Source organism: Sorex araneus, chromosome 7 (genome assembly GCF_027595985.1).
Source record: "Sorex araneus isolate mSorAra2 chromosome 7, mSorAra2.pri, whole genome shotgun sequence".
In the NCBI taxonomy this organism is placed as follows: Eukaryota; Metazoa; Chordata; class Mammalia; order Eulipotyphla; family Soricidae; genus Sorex; species Sorex araneus.
Window position 1 is genome coordinate 63654055 of NC_073308.1, and position 18861 is coordinate 63672915.

The 18861-nt window shown below is 50.6% G+C and overlaps 1 protein-coding gene and 1 long non-coding RNA gene across 2 annotated transcripts; one reads left to right on the forward strand and one right to left on the reverse strand.

Moving 5' to 3' along the window:
• The first annotated feature begins 90 nt into the window (after nucleotides 1-90).
• PRMT9 (protein arginine methyltransferase 9) lies at nucleotides 91-18661 on the forward strand. Its single transcript, XM_004606188.2, has 12 exons — nucleotides 91-413; nucleotides 1475-1623; nucleotides 3021-3257; nucleotides 3875-4042; nucleotides 6263-6365; nucleotides 8110-8216; nucleotides 11467-11659; nucleotides 12048-12231; nucleotides 13800-14499; nucleotides 15811-15964; nucleotides 17999-18121; nucleotides 18296-18661. Exons 1-12 carry the CDS (start codon nucleotides 225-227, stop codon nucleotides 18509-18511), a joined length of 2523 nt encoding a protein of 840 aa, XP_004606245.2. The 5' UTR covers nucleotides 91-224; the 3' UTR covers nucleotides 18512-18661.
• On the reverse strand, nucleotides 5140-8103 carry LOC129406567 (uncharacterized). Its single transcript, XR_008631072.1, has 2 exons — nucleotides 7865-8103; nucleotides 5140-6102 (listed from the first exon to the last, which is right to left on the reverse strand). It is a non-coding gene; the product is annotated as an uncharacterized LOC129406567 (long non-coding RNA).
• Nucleotides 18662-18861: the final 200 nt, after the last annotated feature.

Genomic DNA, 18861 nt, shown 5'->3' on the forward strand with positions numbered 1-18861 from the left:
CCCTCCTCGGCCAGAGCCCCGAGGGCCGTGACGTCACTCCCGCGCCGGGCGCGCTGACGTCATCGCGCGCGCGCCGCGCCCGCTTCCGGCGGGGCCGCGCCTTCCGGCGGAGGGGCTCGCGCTGTCGCCGGTGGCGGGACGGGGGTGGCCGCCGAGGCAGTTTGGGCCTTCGCTTGGCGGGGCGTGCGTGCGTGGCGGCGCAGGCGTGCGGCGGGGACCGGCCCATGCCCCACTCGCGGCCCGGGCCCCGGCGGGGCGCGGGCGAGGGCGCCGAGGCGGCCGGGCGCGACGAGCTGCTGTCGCGCTCGCTGCACAGCGCCGAGCACTGCCTGGGCGCCCGCGACTTCGGCACGGCCTACGCCCACTACCTGCTGGTGCTCAGCCTGGCGCCCGAGCTCAAGGACGGCGTCAAGGTGAGCCGGGGACGCGGGCCGGGGGACCCGAGCACCGCCGGGGAGCAGCTCCCCTCCCCATCGCCCCCCCCCCAACAAGAGACGGCGCGCGGCCTCGGGGCCTGGGAAGTGCCCAGGGGTGCAGCTCGTCAGGCCCCGGGAGGGGAGGGGGACAGGGCGGGTCCCCGGCTTCGGGGGTCTGCCAAAGCTAAATAGGAAGACTGCTTGGCAGCGCCCCCTGGGAGCCCGCGGTGCAGAAGAGAGACCCTTGATCGCAGGTGTTAACATTGCGACCGTCAGCACCGTTAATGTGTCGGGGATGGGTGCGACAAGAGACTCGCGCCGAAGACGAACTCTTGGGACTTAACAGGGGCTGGAGCGATAGCACAGCGGGGAGGGCGTTTGCCTTGCGCGCGGCCGACCCGGGTTCGATTCCCAGCATCCTATATGGTCCCCCGAGCACCGCCAGGAGTGATTCCTGAATGCAGAGCCAGGAGTAACCCCTGTGCATCGCCGGGTGTGACCCAAAATGCAAAAAAAAACCCCACCAAAACCAAAACAAAAACCCAAACGAAAAAAACCTAGCAGACCCTGGGGAAGGAGGGGTAGATATTGTGATTAAAAAAAAATATATATATATATATATATTTTCCCTCTATTTTGGGGCCATCTATATATTTAAGTGCTCAGGTCTTATTCCCTACTCCTACTTCGGGCTCACTCCTGGCGGGCCCTGGGGACCATAAAAGGTGCTGGGTTCGAGCAGGGTTGGCCATGTGCAGGGTAAATGCCCCAGCCACTGTACTGCCGGTCCAGCCTTGGAGTTGTGATTTGGCAGTGAAGGATGGAGATAACCTTGATTGGGCAAACTATCAAATTCTGCGTGTTCTTGCTGTATAGGTAATACTTTTTTGCCGCAGACATAATTCACTGTGCATTTGCTTACTTCGTAAATGGGCCTGTTAAAGCTAAATAAAATTGAAGATGAGCTTTACGTAAATTCACCTTGTGGTATTCTTAACCAGCATTGCATAGTTTTTCATACTTTATGTTCTTGACTGATACACTGTTCTCTCGTGAAGGAAACCTTTCAGTACACGCTCTTCAGATGGGCTGAAGAGCTAGATGCTCTCAATCGGACTCAAGACTTACTGGGTTGCTACGAGCAAGCCTTTGAACTATTTCCGGACGATGAAGTGATCTGCAATAGTATGGGGGAGCATCTTTTCAGGTTTGTACTGTTTTCAGTATTGTCAAAAATCTCTTAGCTCTGTTGAGGGACAGATGAGACTCTAATTTGAACAAAAAAATTTAATAAACTATTAACCATCACAGGATCACAGTAATGAGGGATTGACTAGTAAGAAATAAGGAGAGTTAAAAAATACTCCATGGGAATAGCAGACAGGGAATGTTTCTCATAGCGCAGTACTGGTCTGCATGTATGGGTTCAGTTCCTGGTACTGCGGGGAGGGGAGGGGTGGATGTAGGTTTGAAGAGAGAGTCCACGGGTAAACTGCCTTAGCTTGTGTGCTGCTGACCCCAGTTCGATCCCTGGCACCACTTATGGTCCCCTGAGCACCACTAGGAGTAATCCCTGAGCAGTCAGGAGTACACCCTGAGTGATACCTGTTGTAGTTCAAAAACAAGCACTGTTCTCGGTGGATTGATAGTTTTTTCTGCCTGCTTTTCTTGTTGATTTGATCACATCGCTATAATTTAGTTACCATTATTGGGTCATTGTCTTACTAAAAAATTAAGAGGAAAATCCAAAGCATTTAGCTTCGTTAGTCCCTATAGTTGCATTATCTGTAATAGTTTAAGTAAAATGTGTCATATGACAGGCAGAAACTGGTCTAGCAACACGTAGAGCTGACTTTTGAGACCCATAACACATACTTGTGGAGAGAAAAGTTGTTCGGGAAGCTGAGATGAGCCTCCGGCAGGCTAGTGACTTTGTTTTAGGCAGTGAGTGGTTTTCAGAAGGTGCCCATGTCCAGAGAGTTGGTTCAGTGGAGGGTGACTGGTCAGAGCTTTTTTCTTTTATTTTTTTGAATTTTGGGTCACACCTGGCAATGCACAGGGGTCACTCCTGGCTCTGCACTAAGGAACTACTCCTGGTGGTGCTCAGGAGACCGTATGGGATGCTGGGAATTGAACCTGGGCAAGGCAAACGGCTCCCCCCCCACTCCGCTGTGCTGTTGCTCCAGCCCCTGTTCAGAGCTTTTGCTCATGCTCTAGCATGATAGTAATACATAGTCAAGTACATTAATTTACTTAGGTCTTGTGGCCACAGTCAGCTTTGGTTAGGGCCTCTAGCTCTGTGCTTCGGGATCCTTCCTGCTAGTGCTGGGGGACCCCATATGTTGGGGATTCAAAACAGGGTTGCACAAGCACAATGAACGCCTTCCCTGCCTACTCTCTCTCTGACCGCTCAGTCCTTTCAAGTCCAAGAGTTTGTGAATGTCATTGGGACTCAGAAGAGAAAGAAGTGGTTGAAGATTGGGGTCTTCAAAAGAGGCTTCTTGAAGGAGATGGTTCCTGATTGAGAAAAATTGGGGTCTGGTGAGGTTAGCAGGAATCATAGTTGATCATGTTTAGTTGAATACTTTGTTGTTTTTACTCTAGGATGGGTTTTAGAGATGAAGCAGCCGGGTATTTCCATAAAGCAGTGAAGCTAAATCCTGATTTCAGTGATGCAAAGGAGAATTTTTATCGTGTTGCCAACTGGCTGGTGGAGCGCTGGCACTTCATCATGCTGAACGACACCAGGAGGAACACGGTTTATAATGCGGCCATCCGAAAGGCGGTTGGCTCGGGGGCCAGCAGCGTTCTGGACATTGGAGCAGGAACTGGAATATTAAGGTTTGTTGGGCTTGTATTTTACTCACATGGAATTAAGCAAATGCACATTAACTATGGCAAGTTTAACGGTGGAATTTTTAAAAAGCTTACTTTTTGTATATTTTACATCTTTTTATATCTTTTTGTAATTACTGATTTACTGTTATCACAATTTAAAAAGAAATTGAACCCATGCCCTCACACATACAGAGCAAATATTGTAGTGTTGGTTATATCCCAAATAATTATTCTGTTTGTTCATTGATTCTCACTAAGCACAAAGTGAATGTAACTACTGAGGAAAGGTGTAGGCTGTTACTGCGATCGTGAACTAAGCTTTGAGAATATTTTTTTATTTAGGGCTTGGCTGAGTGCATGCATAAGCATTCTCATCTCACTGAAAGCTTGGCGACTTTGTGACAGTGGTGAGTTGTTGCTAGGGAGGTGCCATTTTATCACATGCTTTGTTTTGTGATTAGAATATTAATGTATTTCGTATGCAGGATGAATAATGATTGTGTTAAAGGATAAAAGGAAAAATGCACATTTAAGTAACATTAATTCTATAAAATTTGGGAAAAAAGGCACGTGGATTTTTTTTTCTTGATGGAATACTTTTTTTTTTTTAACCCTTGCAGCATGTTCGCTAAAAACGCAGGTGCACGCTCTGTGTATGCTTGTGAGTTATCCAAGACCATGTATGAACTTGCGTGCGATGTCATAGCAGCCAACAAGATGGAAGCAGAAATCAAACTCTTGCATATGAAATCGTTGGACATAGAAATTCCAAAACACATTCCTGAAAGGTATTATGTACACTAATCTCAGTATTTATAATCTACTGTTGCATTTTTAAAATTAATGTTTTCACATTTCTAGCTTCCAGCTCAAACAAGAACATTAAAATTCTTATTGAAAATATGGGTATCAAATAGTTTAGCATGAGACAGATTTTCCTTTTGAAAATACAGATATGGGATGGTTTAGCATAAGATAGGTTTTCATAATAAGGCCATACTAGATAACAGAATTAAAGATTTTGAAAAAAATTGTGGCAAGTAATTTGATAAGCCTGATCTTTTTAAAGCCTGATTTAGTAAGTTATTTTTCCTTTGTGAATTTCTTCTGTGTGCTCAGTAATAGTGAAAAATTGGTACTGAAAATAAAATTTGAGTAACTTGATGGACTTAGCACTTTTTTGGCCATTATTCTAAGGCCAATATTTACAGTGAAAACTGTGGAAATGTTGGCTGTCAGTGAATTTTGACCTGGACCATCCAGATATTCAGAATATTTTTAGTTTCTTTCTCATAAATCTTGACATTTTAGTGTGTCATCTTATTCTGAGCGATATCACAAAGCTGATAAGATTTTAGAGCTTGAAGGGATTTAAAAATCACTTGGGGATCTGAATCTGTCCCCAGCACCGCCAGGGGTGGCCCCTGTGGGGACAAGGCAAAGGCCCGTGACTTAGCACTGGGGTCTGAGCAGAATGCCCCTTGCCGCACCTGCTCTGTTGGCTCTCCTGCTCAGTCAGTGTCCTCTTAGTTCTTATTGAGAGAGGTGTTTTTTGTACTGTTGGCCTTTCAGAAAAGTCTCCTATAATTATTTGTGTCCGTACTTAACACTTTGTAGAGCTTCTGTATCTGTTCTGATGAAAGCCACCTCGTTCCATTATTGAGGCGGGTGGCAAATGTAGTGTTCTTCCGTCTTCACTGGCACCGTAACAAATCCCGTAGACTAAGGGTGTGACTTTCTTGTAGTTGTGCGGGTTAGAGGTGCAACATGTTTGCTCCCTGAGGGAGTTCACCTCTCAGGTCCCCGGGCCCTGTTATTCCCCCCACCCGCCCGCCCCAGCATCTCTGGGTGTACCCTGGTGGGGGAAAAAATCAAGATCATGAGCTCTTAGGAAGTAGGTTTATTTATGTAGACCAGTTTTCGTTTATCAGTTCAGTTGACATCCGGAGTATGGATGGAAGATTAGATAATAGCCAGTTTGTGAACTCTTGTAAGTCAGAAAATGTCCAAGGTATAATAACATGCCCTGAAGTAGCTTTCTATGGAGACAGGGAGAGACCCCTGTGTCTCTTCCTTTTTGGGTCCCCGACAATCTTAGTTCCTCACCCTTGGGCCATCATTTAACCCCCATCACATTTTGAAGACCCTCATCTCCAGGGAGTCACAGTGGGTCTTGGGGCATTAGCCTGCCATTTGATGGGACACAAAATTCAGTCCAGAGCAACATCCAAAGGTAGGTTTTGAGTGAAAAGATGTAGAGTGTAGTACAGTCATAGTTTTTATCTGACCTTCAGAAGCTTACTTAGAAATGTCACAATGTTGAACCAGGTGATGACATACCATCCATATCACAAATGTATGCAGTTGGAAATAATGAACATTTTGTGTCTATGTAGTTTAGGTATTGAGGGGAATACCAGCTTGTTTCTGTCCCAAGGCACCTACAGTTACAGGAACAAAAGGGATATTTGTGAAACTTATTTTCTAACCACATGCATGATGCTGGCAGGAAGTGCTCATGAGGCTCCAAGAAGGGAAAAATTATTTTGGAGTATATTTGAGTAAAATGGTTTAGAAAAAAAGAAAGGACAGACTAGAGCTCTTTGGATAGTCTCTTGTGAAGAGTAAGATCAGCCAAGGAGAGGCGTCAGGAGCCAGGAAGAAGAGTGACTGCTGTTCCAGAGAAAACAAACGGAGCTGCGCGATTACAGGCGCTAAGGGAGGAGCGGTTCATGTAGCCCTGCCTTAGAAGTCCAGTTCCTCAGCAGCAGGGAGGGAGCCTGGACGGGTAACAGGGAACCTTCGCAGGGAGTCAGTGGTGAAAGGGAAGCTGGTGTCCCCCGAGTGCCTGTGGGAGCAGAGCAGAGGGGCAGCAGTCAGAGCTAGGAATGGTCCCAGCGGGCATAAGCACTGTGTTATAACATGCTCTTCCTTCTCTCAGCTTTGACGTCTGTGTAAGCAGCATGATCTCTTACTTACGTCTGTATCTTTAAACAATCATTCTATAGAGTGTCCCTAGTTGTAACAGAAACTGTCGATGCAGGTTTATTTGGAGAAGGAATTGTGGAGAGTTTGATTCATGCATGGGAACATTTACTTTTGCCACCAAAGGTAAGCCAGCACAAAAGCCATTTCATTTTGTTCATGGTTTCCATAGCTGTTCACCGAAGGGGAATTTTATCTTTGGGGATATTAGGACCACCTCCGGTAGTGCTCAGGGATTAAACCAGGGTCTGCTGCGTGCAATAGGGTATACTTAGCTGCATATAGGGTATACTGTGTATAGGGTATGTTTTTACTCTGTACGATCTCTAGCCCTCAGTAACCTTATTGAATGCCCAGTGTCTTTGCCGAGTATTCTGCCTCCCACCGTCAGGATGGTCACTCTGGGTCCTGGGTCTCTATGTGGGCTGGGGTGTAGCCGAGTGGTAGGGTGCTTGCCTTACCTGCCTGGGGCCCTGATCCCATCTCCAGCACAGAAATATATGGAAAACACTCCGTAACAATGTGTTGTCTACACATGCTTAGGGTAGGCAGACAGGCACTCACCCCTCCAGCGGGGGAAGTAGGTAAGTGGTAGTAGTTAAGGTTCCAGTGTAGAGGGACTGGCTGGAATTCTTCAGTAGTGTTGAGAAATGGAGACGCTTGTACCCTTAAGCCATCGTTTTTGGGCCACGCCTCGAGTGCTCAGGGACAGTGCTGCATGGTGCTTGTGGACCACGTGACACCAGGATCAAACCTAGGACTCTTGCATCCAAGCAGACACCCCAGCCCATTGAGTTGTCTCCCTGCCCACTGCTTGGGTTTTTTGTTTCTGGGCCACACCCAGCAGGTGTGGGGGTTCGAACTTATAAAGCAAGCACCCTACTCGCTGGACTATTGCTCTGGCCCGCCCCTTGGATTCTTGGGCAAGTTACTAAGAGGGCGTCTAGTGACGGCTGACTTGGGGTTGTTTCCAGGTGCCAGGGAGCCCAGGCTGCGGTGGGCCACGATCCCCTTGCTGGGGTCACATTATGTCTTGCATAGAAATTCTCTACTGTGGCTCACAAACTGAAGGTTTTTAATGATCTGTATTCTGAGTGAAAGGAATTGAACCTAGAATGAACACTTGCGTTATGATAGTGATTTGGATTAAAAATAACTAGAAATTGAAAAGAGCAGTTTGTTATTTTTAAGTAGGTAATGGTGACTTGGAATTTTCTATTAAAATCGTACCCAGTATCCTTTTATGTAGTCCTCCATTTGCACCCGCCTCCTTATTTGTACTGTGAAAAATATTTTTTTTAGATATGTGTATACACATGAATGCATATATATGTTTGTATGTATATATATCAGTAACAAGTCTCACAATGGAGACGTTACTGGTACCCGCTCAAGCAATTCGATGAACAACAGGGTGACAGTGACAGTGACAGTATATACACATACAAATGAAAATAGACATTCTATTGAGATAATAATTGATGTACAACTTAGTTTCAGATGTCCAGTGTAATTTATGAAACTGTCACCTTGATAAGCCTAGTTAAAAAGAGAAACATGATTATATTATTAAACATTAAAACATTATTGTATTATATTTCTATAACTTATTTTTTGGGCCATACCTTGTCATGCTTAGGGAGTGTTCTGGCTGTAGTCAGGAGTTACCTCTGATAGTCCTCTGGGAACCGTATGTGCCCTTGTGCTATCTCTCCGCCTAACAGTAGAAACTTTAAAGAAAAAAAAGTTTTAAACAGATTATTCACTATTGTTGTTTAAACTTTTTATTATAAATTTTCATAGCTCTTCATCGTAAGTGCCTAATTTGCGTATACATAATTGAGTGTAATTTGTATTGTTTTGTCTTCAGACCACAGGTAGTCTTGATGATTGTGAAAAATTTGGAAACGTTATACCAGCAAGTGCTGTTATGTTTGGCATGGCAGTTGAGTGTGCAGAGATAAGAAGGCATCATAGGTAGGTGATTAGTTATGTGGCGTACTTAGAAACAGTAATTGTAAGTAGTAGAGTACTTAACAAGTTGTTTAATAAAATGCTTATTTGGATGAGAATTTATAGTTTTTTTCTTTCTTTTTTTTTTGTTTTGCTTTTTGGGTCATACCTGGTGATGCACAGGGGTTACTCCTGGCTCTGCACTCAGTAATTCCTGGTGAGGTGGTGTTTGGGGATGATATGGGATGCTGGGAATCGAACTTATGAGGCTAATGCCCTACCCGCTTTGCTATTGCTCCAGCCTGAGAATTTATAGTTTCTTGACCTTTAAATGCATGATGATATTCAAATCTTAATTTTGGGGGGGACTTTTTTCTCTTTTATTAATAATGGAACTCTGGATTGAAAACCAATATTTCATTTTTTTAATTTGAAGATTAATTTTGACATAGCATATTCTTTGAGTATGAATGAATCACATTGAATGAATGTGATAAATTCATATAGTAAAGTATTAATCAGACCGAATTTTATTTTATTTTTTTATTGAATCACTGAGATACAGTTATAAAACTTTCATGGTTGAGTTCCAGTCGTACAGTGATTGAACACTCCTCCCTCCACCAGTGCACATTCTCCACCAGTGTCCCCAGTATTCACCGCTCTTCTTCCCAACTCTCCCCCTGCCTCTGGCAGACAATTTCCTCGTACTCTCTACTTTTGGGCATTATGGTTTGTAGTACAAATATTGAGAGGCCATCATGTTTGGTCCTTTATCTACTTTCAGCACACATCTCCCATCCTGACCGATCCCTCCAACCATCCTTGTCTTAGTGATCTCTTCTCTATCCCAGCTGCCTTCTCCCCAGCTCATGAGGCAGACTTTCGACTATGGGGCAATATTACTGGCCCTTGTGTCTGCTGTCCTTGGGTGTCCACCTCATATTATGTTATTTTATATTCCACAAATGAGTGCAGTCCTATGTCTGTCCCTCTCTTTCTGACTCATTTCACTTAGCATGATACTCTCCATGGCCATCCACTACAAGCAGATTTCCTGACTCCGTCTTTCCTCACAGCTGGATAGTATTGCATTGTGTAAGTGGACCAAAGTTTCTTTAACCATCAGACTGACTTTTAGATGAAAAATTTCCTGTGTGAAATAGTTTTTGCTTGAATTGGCTTCTCCCTGTTTGCTCTTTGTTCTTGCACTGTCTCGGGAGCATCCGCTCCAGGGGGTGCGGGGCGGAGTGGCCCCTCGAACCAGCTCAGCCCCACGCCTGCTGGGCACGTCTCCCCGACCGGTCCTGCCCAGGGGGTGTGTGGTGTGCGCAGCCTTCACCCCTGCAGGAGCTGGTCAGGAAGGAGAAACCGCTTAACTTGTGGCAGGGCCTGGTGGCGCTTGGAGGCCCCCAGGCTGCGGCCCACCCGGCCTCCTGTGCAGGCTGCGCCCGGCCTCTGAGCCCTTTCCCGGGCTCTGACGTGCCTTTGGGGGTGTTCAGGGGCTTTCCAGAAGCTGGGCCAGGGCAGGGTGAGGGTGTGGTGTGTGTGTGTATGGGGGGTCGTCTGGCCACCCTAATGGTGCGGGGGCTCCAGGGCTGCACCCTGCGAGGCTTGGGGGAGCGTGTGGTGCTGGGAATTGAACCCAGCTCAGGCGCACACCAGGCATGCGCCCTCACTGCTGCATAGTTTTGGGTGCCCGGGCTTTGAGCAGTGACGAGACGGGCACAGGAGCAGTGGGGCAGTGCCGGGTCAGACTCCGCCTTCTCCTGGACCAGGGGAACTTGTGGCAGGCTAAAGCGTGATGTTTTTTATTTTATGTTTGTTTTGGGGCCACACCCTGTGGTGCTCAGGGCTTGCTCCTGGCCCCGTGCTCACGGATCACTCCTGGCAGGACTTAGAGGACCAGATGGGGACCTGGGTGGGCCACGCCCTACTCCTGCACCATCTCTCTGGTCCCACTTCTTGTATTTTATAAGAAATCAATGGGACCTTACCTTTCACTCCTTTTAATTTTCTTTTTAAATGTGCGGGGAGCACAGCTAGCAGGGTGCAGGGCTTCCTCCTGGCACTGTCCAGGAGCCGCTCCTACTGCCTGGGAGAGGGGGTGCGTAAGGGTGCTGGGGGTCGCATCCGGGTCCGAGGCGTCACGGCAAGCGCCCTGCCTGCTGTCCTCTCTGGCCCCCCAGTCACTCTTTCCGAGTCTCCTGGCCGTATTCCAGGAGTAGAAACATCAACCCCCTGAAGAGTGAACCCGGGGCCAGGGAGTTCCTTGGGCCGAGCGCGGGCTTGTCTGTGGGAGCCTGCGTTCCGTGCCGGCACCTCCAGACGTGGCCCCTCCAGAAACAGGGAATCTGGGATCTGCTCGGCTCAGGTGGCACCCAGAAGTCTCCCCAGGTGTTCTTCGGGAACATGCAGTAGTGCAGAGTCTCTGTCCTCAGTGGTGCTTGTTACTGGCTGTTCTTGCCCCCTCTCTGATGGTACGATAAGATTTATTGTCTTGTTGGCTAGTGAGTGTGAGCGACTGACTGTGCTTGTGTGGACCTGTCCTTTGGTCAAGTGTCTCTTTTGCCCATCTCTTTTTCTTTGTTTTTAAGTAGTGTTCCTGGTTGGTGCTCACAGTTCCCACACCTCACCTCCATCGGGTGCCCAGGAGCCTCCTCCGGCCTCTCCCTTGCTCCGGGGGTTCTCCCCGCAGCGCTGGGCCAGGCTGCTTGTGCTCAGACGCAGGGGCGCGGGGCACGGGGCAGGCGGCCAGCAGGGCTCTCCTGGCCAAGCGCGGGTGGCGCTGGAGCAGGGCAGGGAGCTGTGCTTCCCTCAGCAGGGCACGTGTCTACCCTGCCAGCTGAGTCCTCGCCCAGCGTGTTGCCCATTAAAAAAATAATTTGTAGGAATTGAAAAATCTGTTTCAGCCCTGAGAGTCCTTTGTTGATTGAGTGAATCTCGGGTCTCTGCTGTGGGGCGGCTCCGTTTCGGTGTGGCCCAGACGGCAGCTGCGCAGGCTTCCCTCCGACCGTGGCCGGCTCTGTCCCCGCTCCGGCCGTCTTTGCAGGAGCAGTCACCGTTTTTCAAATTTTGCTCTGGGTCTGTTTGTTTGCTTTTCTTCCTAGTTACTGATTTGTATAGTCTTATTTCTGTATTGTATTTAGGAAACTGGTCTGTGAAATTTTCTTTTTATGTTCACTTTCTCAGGACTCAATCTTAGATGGTATTAACTGAGTCTACAGCACCCAACGGTCTCTCTTTCCTCCCCCTCCTGTTCCCCTCTCACCAGAGTAGGGAGTCAGGACCTCGCTGGCATCTCTCTGCCCCCAAATGTGAAGTTCCGGAGCCCGTCTTACACGGCTGCAGAGACTGAAGAGACGGTGGAACCGTATACGACGGAGAAGATGAGCCGGATCCCGGGCGGGTACACGGCGCTGACACAGAGCTTCGAGATCCTGACAGTGGATTTCAACAGCCCTCGGGTGAAGCGAGGCTCACGGGCTCTCGGGGGCTTATGTTTGAGCCACACTGGTGGTGCTTGGGGCTGACTCCTGGTTCTGAGCTCACAGATTACTCCTGGAGGGGCTTGGGGGGCCATGTGGGCTGTTGGGGATCGAACCTGGCTTGGCTGTGTGCAAGGCGAGCGCCTTCCCGCCGTCCGCTCTAGCCCTGGGCCTCGTCCTTAGGGCTGTGTGGGTTTGTCCTTAGGGCTGTGTGGATTTTTGCCAAGAGCTTCCCCCCAGGGCCCTCAGCATTCCCCAAAGGATACTGGCAAGACCAAAGCTCAGAAGTGCAAGCGAGACGGTGGCGGGGCGGTTCACACTCAGCATCTAAAATCCTTTTTCTGTCTCTTGTGTGCGTTTTGATCAGGAATTAAAAAATCTTGCAACCAAAAAACCCAACAAAATGGCTATTCCTGTGGTTAAAGAAGGCATCTTGGACGCTGTCGTGGTCTGGTTCGTCCTCCACCTGGACGCAGAGCACAGTCTGTCCACCAGCCCCAGCGAGGAGACATGTTGGGAGCAGGCTGTGTACCCTGTGCTGGACCTCGCAGGTGGGCTTCCTCAGAGCAGCGGGGGTGCTCAGGAGACCCAGGTTGGCTTCCTCGGAGCAGCGGGGGTACTCAGGAGACCCAGGTGGGCTTCCTTGGAGCAGCGGGGGTGCCAGGAGACTCACTGTCAGTGGGAAGGCGTCAGTCAAGGTGGGAAAATTTCCAAATTTCCTTTCTTAAAGGTAGTGTTAAGATGAGACCAAAACACAGCTCTGCTGACCCCACTCAGAAGTACCCTAAGTCCTTTCTCGAGCTGGTCATCTGCAGGTGGGAGAATGCTGACCCTGTGTCTCTGCCTCATTGCGTGGAGCCGCAGCTGGGACAGCTGGTGGCATCATGGAGCCCGAGGTCACGGGACTGCCAGCTCACATGTGCGAGACTGTAGCTTCAGGGAGCTCAGGAACCAGGAGCTGCCTTCCGGAAGTCCTGTCTAAAGATTTTGTTTTTGGAGAGACATACCTTGGCCAGTAAACGGATGCAAAGGAATTCACAGCAGTTCTGTTATATAGAAAACCATGATCTTTTCTAACCTGCTGAGTCGGTCACTTTCCAGGGGGCGGGGAGATAGCTCACAGGGCTAAAGTGCGTGCCTGGTGTCCCGAACCCCCGAACCTTCCCCACGTGCTGGATAGAGCCCTGCTAGCCCCTGAGCCCCTGTGCGGTGGCCCCAGTGACGCTAGTACCGCAGGCTAGCATCACCCGTCCATGCGCTTCTGAGCTAGAGTGGCCTCCGAACAGTCTGAGCAGGGCTTGAGAGGGCCCCCGCCCCTCCAGTAATAATGGCTCTAGTTTAGCAAGGTCCCTTGTCCCGGAGTCCCTGTCGTTCTGTGGCTCATGGTGTTTGAAGTTGGTCTGCGATTTGGGTTCCCAGCTGGGTCCCGTGTCACCGCCCAGCTGGCCTTGGCGGTTATTGCTAGTGCTATGTCGCTGTCCGACACGCCCTTCCTCACATGGCCAAGCTTGAGCCCAGCGCTTCACACAGGCGAGCTACTGCCTTGTCGCCGAGCTGCATCTGGCCTGCTGCCGTGCTCCGAGGAAGTGTCTTTTTGAGAAAGGTCTCCCGTTAGGGGACCTGCAGGTTTGGCGTTGACTGCTGAGCTTCTGTTGTTTGGGTCACACCTGGCAGTGCTCAGGGGTTGCTCCGGGTGGCGCTCTCACTCCTCGCTGCCTGCCTTGCTCTGTTCTGTCTTCCTTCCCCTCTTCCTCCATGGTGCGTGCCCTGCAGCCCTTTCCTTGCCCACAGTGGGGACACGGTCCTGCCTAGTGACCGGAGCACAAGTTCTGTGTCGTGGCTTGTTGCCTTGTTGGGATGCTCTGATGGGGCTCCCGAGTCTCTCCACCTGGGTCTTCAGGTTTCTCTTCCTGAGACAGCTGCTGGGCTTGATTGTCATTGTCTAGTTTGCCTTCCCCCGCACCCCTGTGGAAGTGAACACGCCAGTGCACTGAGTTCTAAGGATTCCTTCTGGGGTGGAGAGAAAGGGTGGGTGGCAAGTGGAGTGGGAAAGGTGGCGAGGCCCCTTGGTGTACGTGTCACTCACCTGTTCCACCCTCCCTGTGTCTGTGTGATGAAGACTACAGGATAAAGCCCGGGGACCGCGTGATGATGGAGGTGTCGTGCCAGGATTGCTACTTACGGATCCAGAGTTTCCGTGTCTGCAGTTCCGAGTCCGACATGGATGTTGGGAAGTGTTCCGCCGGGGAGAAGGATGTGTCCCCGCTGGGGCCCGAGGCGGAACTGTGCAGTGCGCTGGCCAACCTTCAGACCAGCCGGCCGGACGCCGCGGAGCAGACCTGCATGCTGGAGTGCACGGAGATCGCCTTGCTCAATAACGCCCCCTATCACGAAGGCTTCCGACGGGCCATGAGCAAAGTGTTCTCCTCCCTCGCCCCCGACACGCCGTGTCCGGATAGCTCGGAGCGGAGCCATGAGGGTGCTGGGGAGAGTCCCGACCCGAGTGTCCCCGAGCCTTTCTACGTGCTGGACGTGTCCGAAGGCTTCTCTCTCCTGCCTCTGATCGCCGGCGCTCTGGGCCAGGTTCGGCCGTACAGCTCCGTGGAGAAGGACCAGCACCGCCTCACCCTGGACCTCATCTCGGAAGCCAACCACTTCCCTAAGGACACCCTGGAGTTCTGGCTGAGGCACGTGGAGGACGAGTCTGCTGTGCTGCAGAGGCCGTGCTCAGACAAGCTGTGGAGCATCATCATCCTGGACGTGATCGAGCCCTCGGGGCTCATCCAGCAGGAAATCATGGAGAAGGCCGCCATATCCAGGTAGGCCGGCGCGGGCGCACGGCGTTGCGCTGCTCACGTGTGCCGTTTCTTTTCTGAACTTCTTTGTTGATTCTGGCGCCGTGCCCGGCTGTGCCCGGGGCTGTGCCCGGCTTGGGGCTCGGAGGTCACCATGTGCTCCGGCCCTTGGAGCTCTGTCCCAGCGCCAGGGGTCACCAGGTGTTCCCCTCCGAAAGGAAGCGCGGCACTGCTCTGGGGATCAGGACTAGTCTGGGGATTATCTTTGAACAAGCTGGTGAACACTGTGAAGTGCGAGATGGCGTGTACCGGGGAACGGAGAGGGTCCGGCCAGGATCTCACACGTCACTGATTTCCTGGCCATTGAGGTTTCTCTGAGTCACTTAGTCTCTGTCTCTCGGATCTTCTCTGTGCAGTGCGGGCTCAGGGGCCTTTCAGTTTCCCGAGTACCCGTTCCTGCTTATGATGTAAGCGCTGTGGAGGATGGCTCTGGTAGGATCATGAATTCTGTACAGTGAGGGCTCCTCGGAGGAATTTGGCTTCCTGAATACTATTTCTGCCTGTAATTTAAGCACTGTGTAGGATGATTCTGGTCAGATCATGAATTGTCTTTAGAAGTCTGAAGCTGTTCCACAATTGAGTCCTCTAGCTGTCTCAGTACCTGAGGAGGCTGAATTTCATTTCTGGTTACTTTACATCACTTGGTTTGAGTTGTTTGATTAGTTGCTAAATTTCACTTGGTACTGAGGCAGTTATTTGCAAGGCTGAGGCTGAATCTTTTATTTATTTTATTTTTTTATTTTTATTTTTTGAATCTTTTATTTTTAATTGAATCACTGTGAGATAGTTACAAAGCTTTCATGATTGAGTTTCGGTTCTATAATGATTGAACACCCATCTCTCCACCGGTGCACATTTTCTACCACCAATGTTCCCAGTATCCCTCTGCCATCTGCCCCACCACCCACCCTCTGCCTCTGTGGAAGGCACCTTCCTTCTTACTCTCTACTTTTGGGCATCATGATTTGCAGTACAGATACTGAGAGGCCATCGTGTTTGGTCCTTGGTCCTTTGTCCACTTGAGGCTGAATCTTTGAGACTCCAATTGTCCTTTTCCCTGCGAACTCTCATTGGTGGTTTCCGTCTGCCAGGTGGCTGTTCCTTTCCTTTCCCTGACGAGCAGTCTCTTTAAATTGGGCGGGGGTCAGTCTAGGTGGCTTCCCATCCGGACCACTCCATTACACTGAAATTTCATCAAGTAAATCATGGACTTACCTGCGGGTGTTTCAGAGGCGCAGGGAGTCCGGACGCCCGTAGAACATTCCCCTCCCCCAGGTGTCTGCTGCAGTCGGGAGGCAAGATCTTCCCTCAGTATGTGCTGATGTTCGGGCTGCTGGTGGAGTCGCAGACGCTGCTGGAGGAGAGCGCCGTGCAGGGTCAGGAGCGGACGCTCGGGCTGAACATAGCGCCTTTCATTAACCAGTTCCAGGTAAGTGTCTGCTTCCTCAGTCCTGTCTCTGCGGCCTTCTCCGGCACTGTGCGGAACTGGAGTAGACGCCGCTCAGTTCCCCGGAGCAAAGGAGCCTGTTAGGGCAGGGAGCAGCCTGGGGGTGCCAGCCTGAGCACAGCCAGGTGTGGCAACAACAGTCCATCTGGGGTCTAGACTGGCCAAGGAATTCTGTCTGTTACTAACGAAAGTCAGTATAGCCCTCCGAGCCCCATTCGAAGTGAGGAACAGTACCTGTCTGGTTTTGTGAGTGTTTGCTCTTGGGTTTTCAGGGCAGCCAGACCACCCGTGCTTACGACCTTGAAGTGAATCTGCTTGGTTTATCTTGGCTCCAGCCCCTGCTTCCTGGCGATCAGACCCAGGCCTCTGGCATGCTCGCCCGTTGAGCTGCCCTGGCCCTGCCCTGGAATCGAGCTAGGCTGCAGCCTTGGGCAGAGCAGCTCAGTCTGGGTGATGACATGGCAGCGTGGAGGGTGCAAGGGACTCGGAACCTGGAGGACAGGCGGAGAGGGGGTGCTCATTGCTGTCTGGATCTGCGTTACATTTGTGTGTATGTGGGAGTCTAGGGAAATTTGGGGCTGGGGGCTAGGGACAGAAGTAGGTGGGTGACTGGGACTGGGAGATGCTGAGCAGAGTGAGGCCATGCTGTCCAAGTACCTAAACAGCAGCTGAAGCCACGGGACGAAGCTTTTGACTGTACTTAGATCTTCCAAAGACACACTTGCTGAGGAAGTACTTTTTTCAGGTCTTCCTAATGTTGTCAAGTTGAACATCCTGTTTTCTGGAGAGTTTAACAGTACAGGAAAGTTCTTTGTGGTCCCGTGCCACCATTGCTTCTCTCTGGTCTCCAGTGACATTGCTCATTCTTTTTTTTTTTTTTGCTTTTTGGGTCATACCTGGCAATGCACAGGGGTTACTCCTGGCTCTGCACTCAGGAATTACCCCTGGCAGTGCTCAGGGAACCATATGGAATGCTGGGAATAGAACCTGGGTCTGCTATGTGCTAGGCAAACGCCCTACCCGCTGAGCTATCACTCCAGCGCCAGCCATCCAGATTCTTACGTGGTATTCATTCTTCTCGAGTGTAGTGGTGATCTGCTAGAATGCTGACTGAACTAGAGGAGCAAAATTATTATTAAAAAGCAAAAATATAGGAATATTTACCAGATGTTACTGTGTATACAGTCTGATGTCTGAGGAATACAGCTTTTTTTCCTTTTTGGGTCACACCCGATGATGCACAGGGGTCACTCCTGGTTCTGCACTCAGGAATCACCCCTGGTGGTGCTTAGGGGACCATATGTGATGCTGGGAATCGAACCTGGGTCGGCTGCATGCAAGGCAAACGCCCTACCCGCTGTGCCATCGCTCCAGCCCCGGAATACAGCTTTGAAAGGAGAGATATCCCGGCCCAGGAAACTCCCATTCACGTGGACAGCAGACAGGCTGGCCGACTGGAAAAGTGGCAGCCACAAAGCCCAGCTTCCGGCCCTGCTGGCGTCACCCCCTTAGCACCACCAGATACGGCTCCTGGAGATGGACAGACCAGAGAGAGCAGAGCGAGCTGGGTGTCACGGCTAGGGGGGGTGTCATGGGCCAGAGGCAGGTTGAGGGAGACACAGTAGCCCTGGGTTCTCTCCCTGCGCCTGGGCCGCCGAGCTCTGTTGAGTGTAGCCCCGAGTAGCTCGGAGCACCACTGGGTGTGGCCCCCAGCCACGATCAGTAAAACATCATCCTGTGTGCTCATCACTTCATCTTTCACATGCAGGCATATCCATGGTTGGAAAGTTTTGGATATTTTAGCTTAAGTAAAAATTCGTCTTCATCCAAGCAAATAGTAGCTAACCGAAACCATAGCAGCTCATGCAACCTGCTTTTCGTTTGATTGGTCCCCTGAACCTGGAGTCAGGAAAACCCGTCTTCAGACTGGTGCGGAAATGAAAGGCAGTGAAGGCGGTCATGGCCCGAGAAGCGGCTGGGACCCGGAGCCAGCTGAGCGGGGCGTTTCCGTTGCAGGTGCCCGTGCGCGTGTTCCTGGACCTGGCCTCGCTGCCCTGTGTGCCGCTGAGCGAGCCCGTGGAGCTCCTGCGGCTGGACCTGATGACGCCGTATCTGAACACCGCGCACAGGGAAGTGAAGGTAACGCGGGGTGACTCCTGTAAGCAGCGGGAGCGGGAACACCACGTGCTTGGAAAACTCAAACGCCACTTTTGTCAGTTGACGTTCATTTGAATTGGGTGGTTAGGTTTCTTGAACTGAAAATGACTTAAAAGACCTACCCTTGGCTGATGGCCTGATGCTTTCTTGCCGCAGGTGCCCATTTGCAAATCCGGACAGCTTACAGCCATCCCCTTCTGGTATCACATGTACCTCGACGATGAGGTCAAGTTGGATACTTCGAGTGAAGCCTCGCACTGGAAACAAGCTGCGGTGGTGCTGGACCGCCCCGTCGGGGTGGAAGCAGGGGACGAACTTGTGCTCAGTGTCCAGCACCACAAAAGCAGCGTCAGCATCACCGTGAAGCAGTGAGCCGGCTTCCAGGGCCAGCCCCGGCCTTCTGCTGTGCGTGAGCGGGACTGCCGTGACACAGAGGCGTAGATGGGTTCTTTGTATCAGTCATATATGTAAATGTGTATTTTGGAATTGACATGAATAAAGGTGTGTTTAAAAGATCCAGAAGTTGTTGGGTCATTAAGAAATGCTGTTGCCTGTCGGCTTCTGGAAGAACGTTGTCAGAGCTGGAGAGAGATGGGTTAAGGCCAGGACCAGACCTTGGGTACAAGCTTTACCCACTGGACTCACACTCTGGGCCCCACCTTTACTTCCAGTAGAAATATTCGGTGTGTAGTGGTGCAGAGACCTTTCAATTACTGTATCCT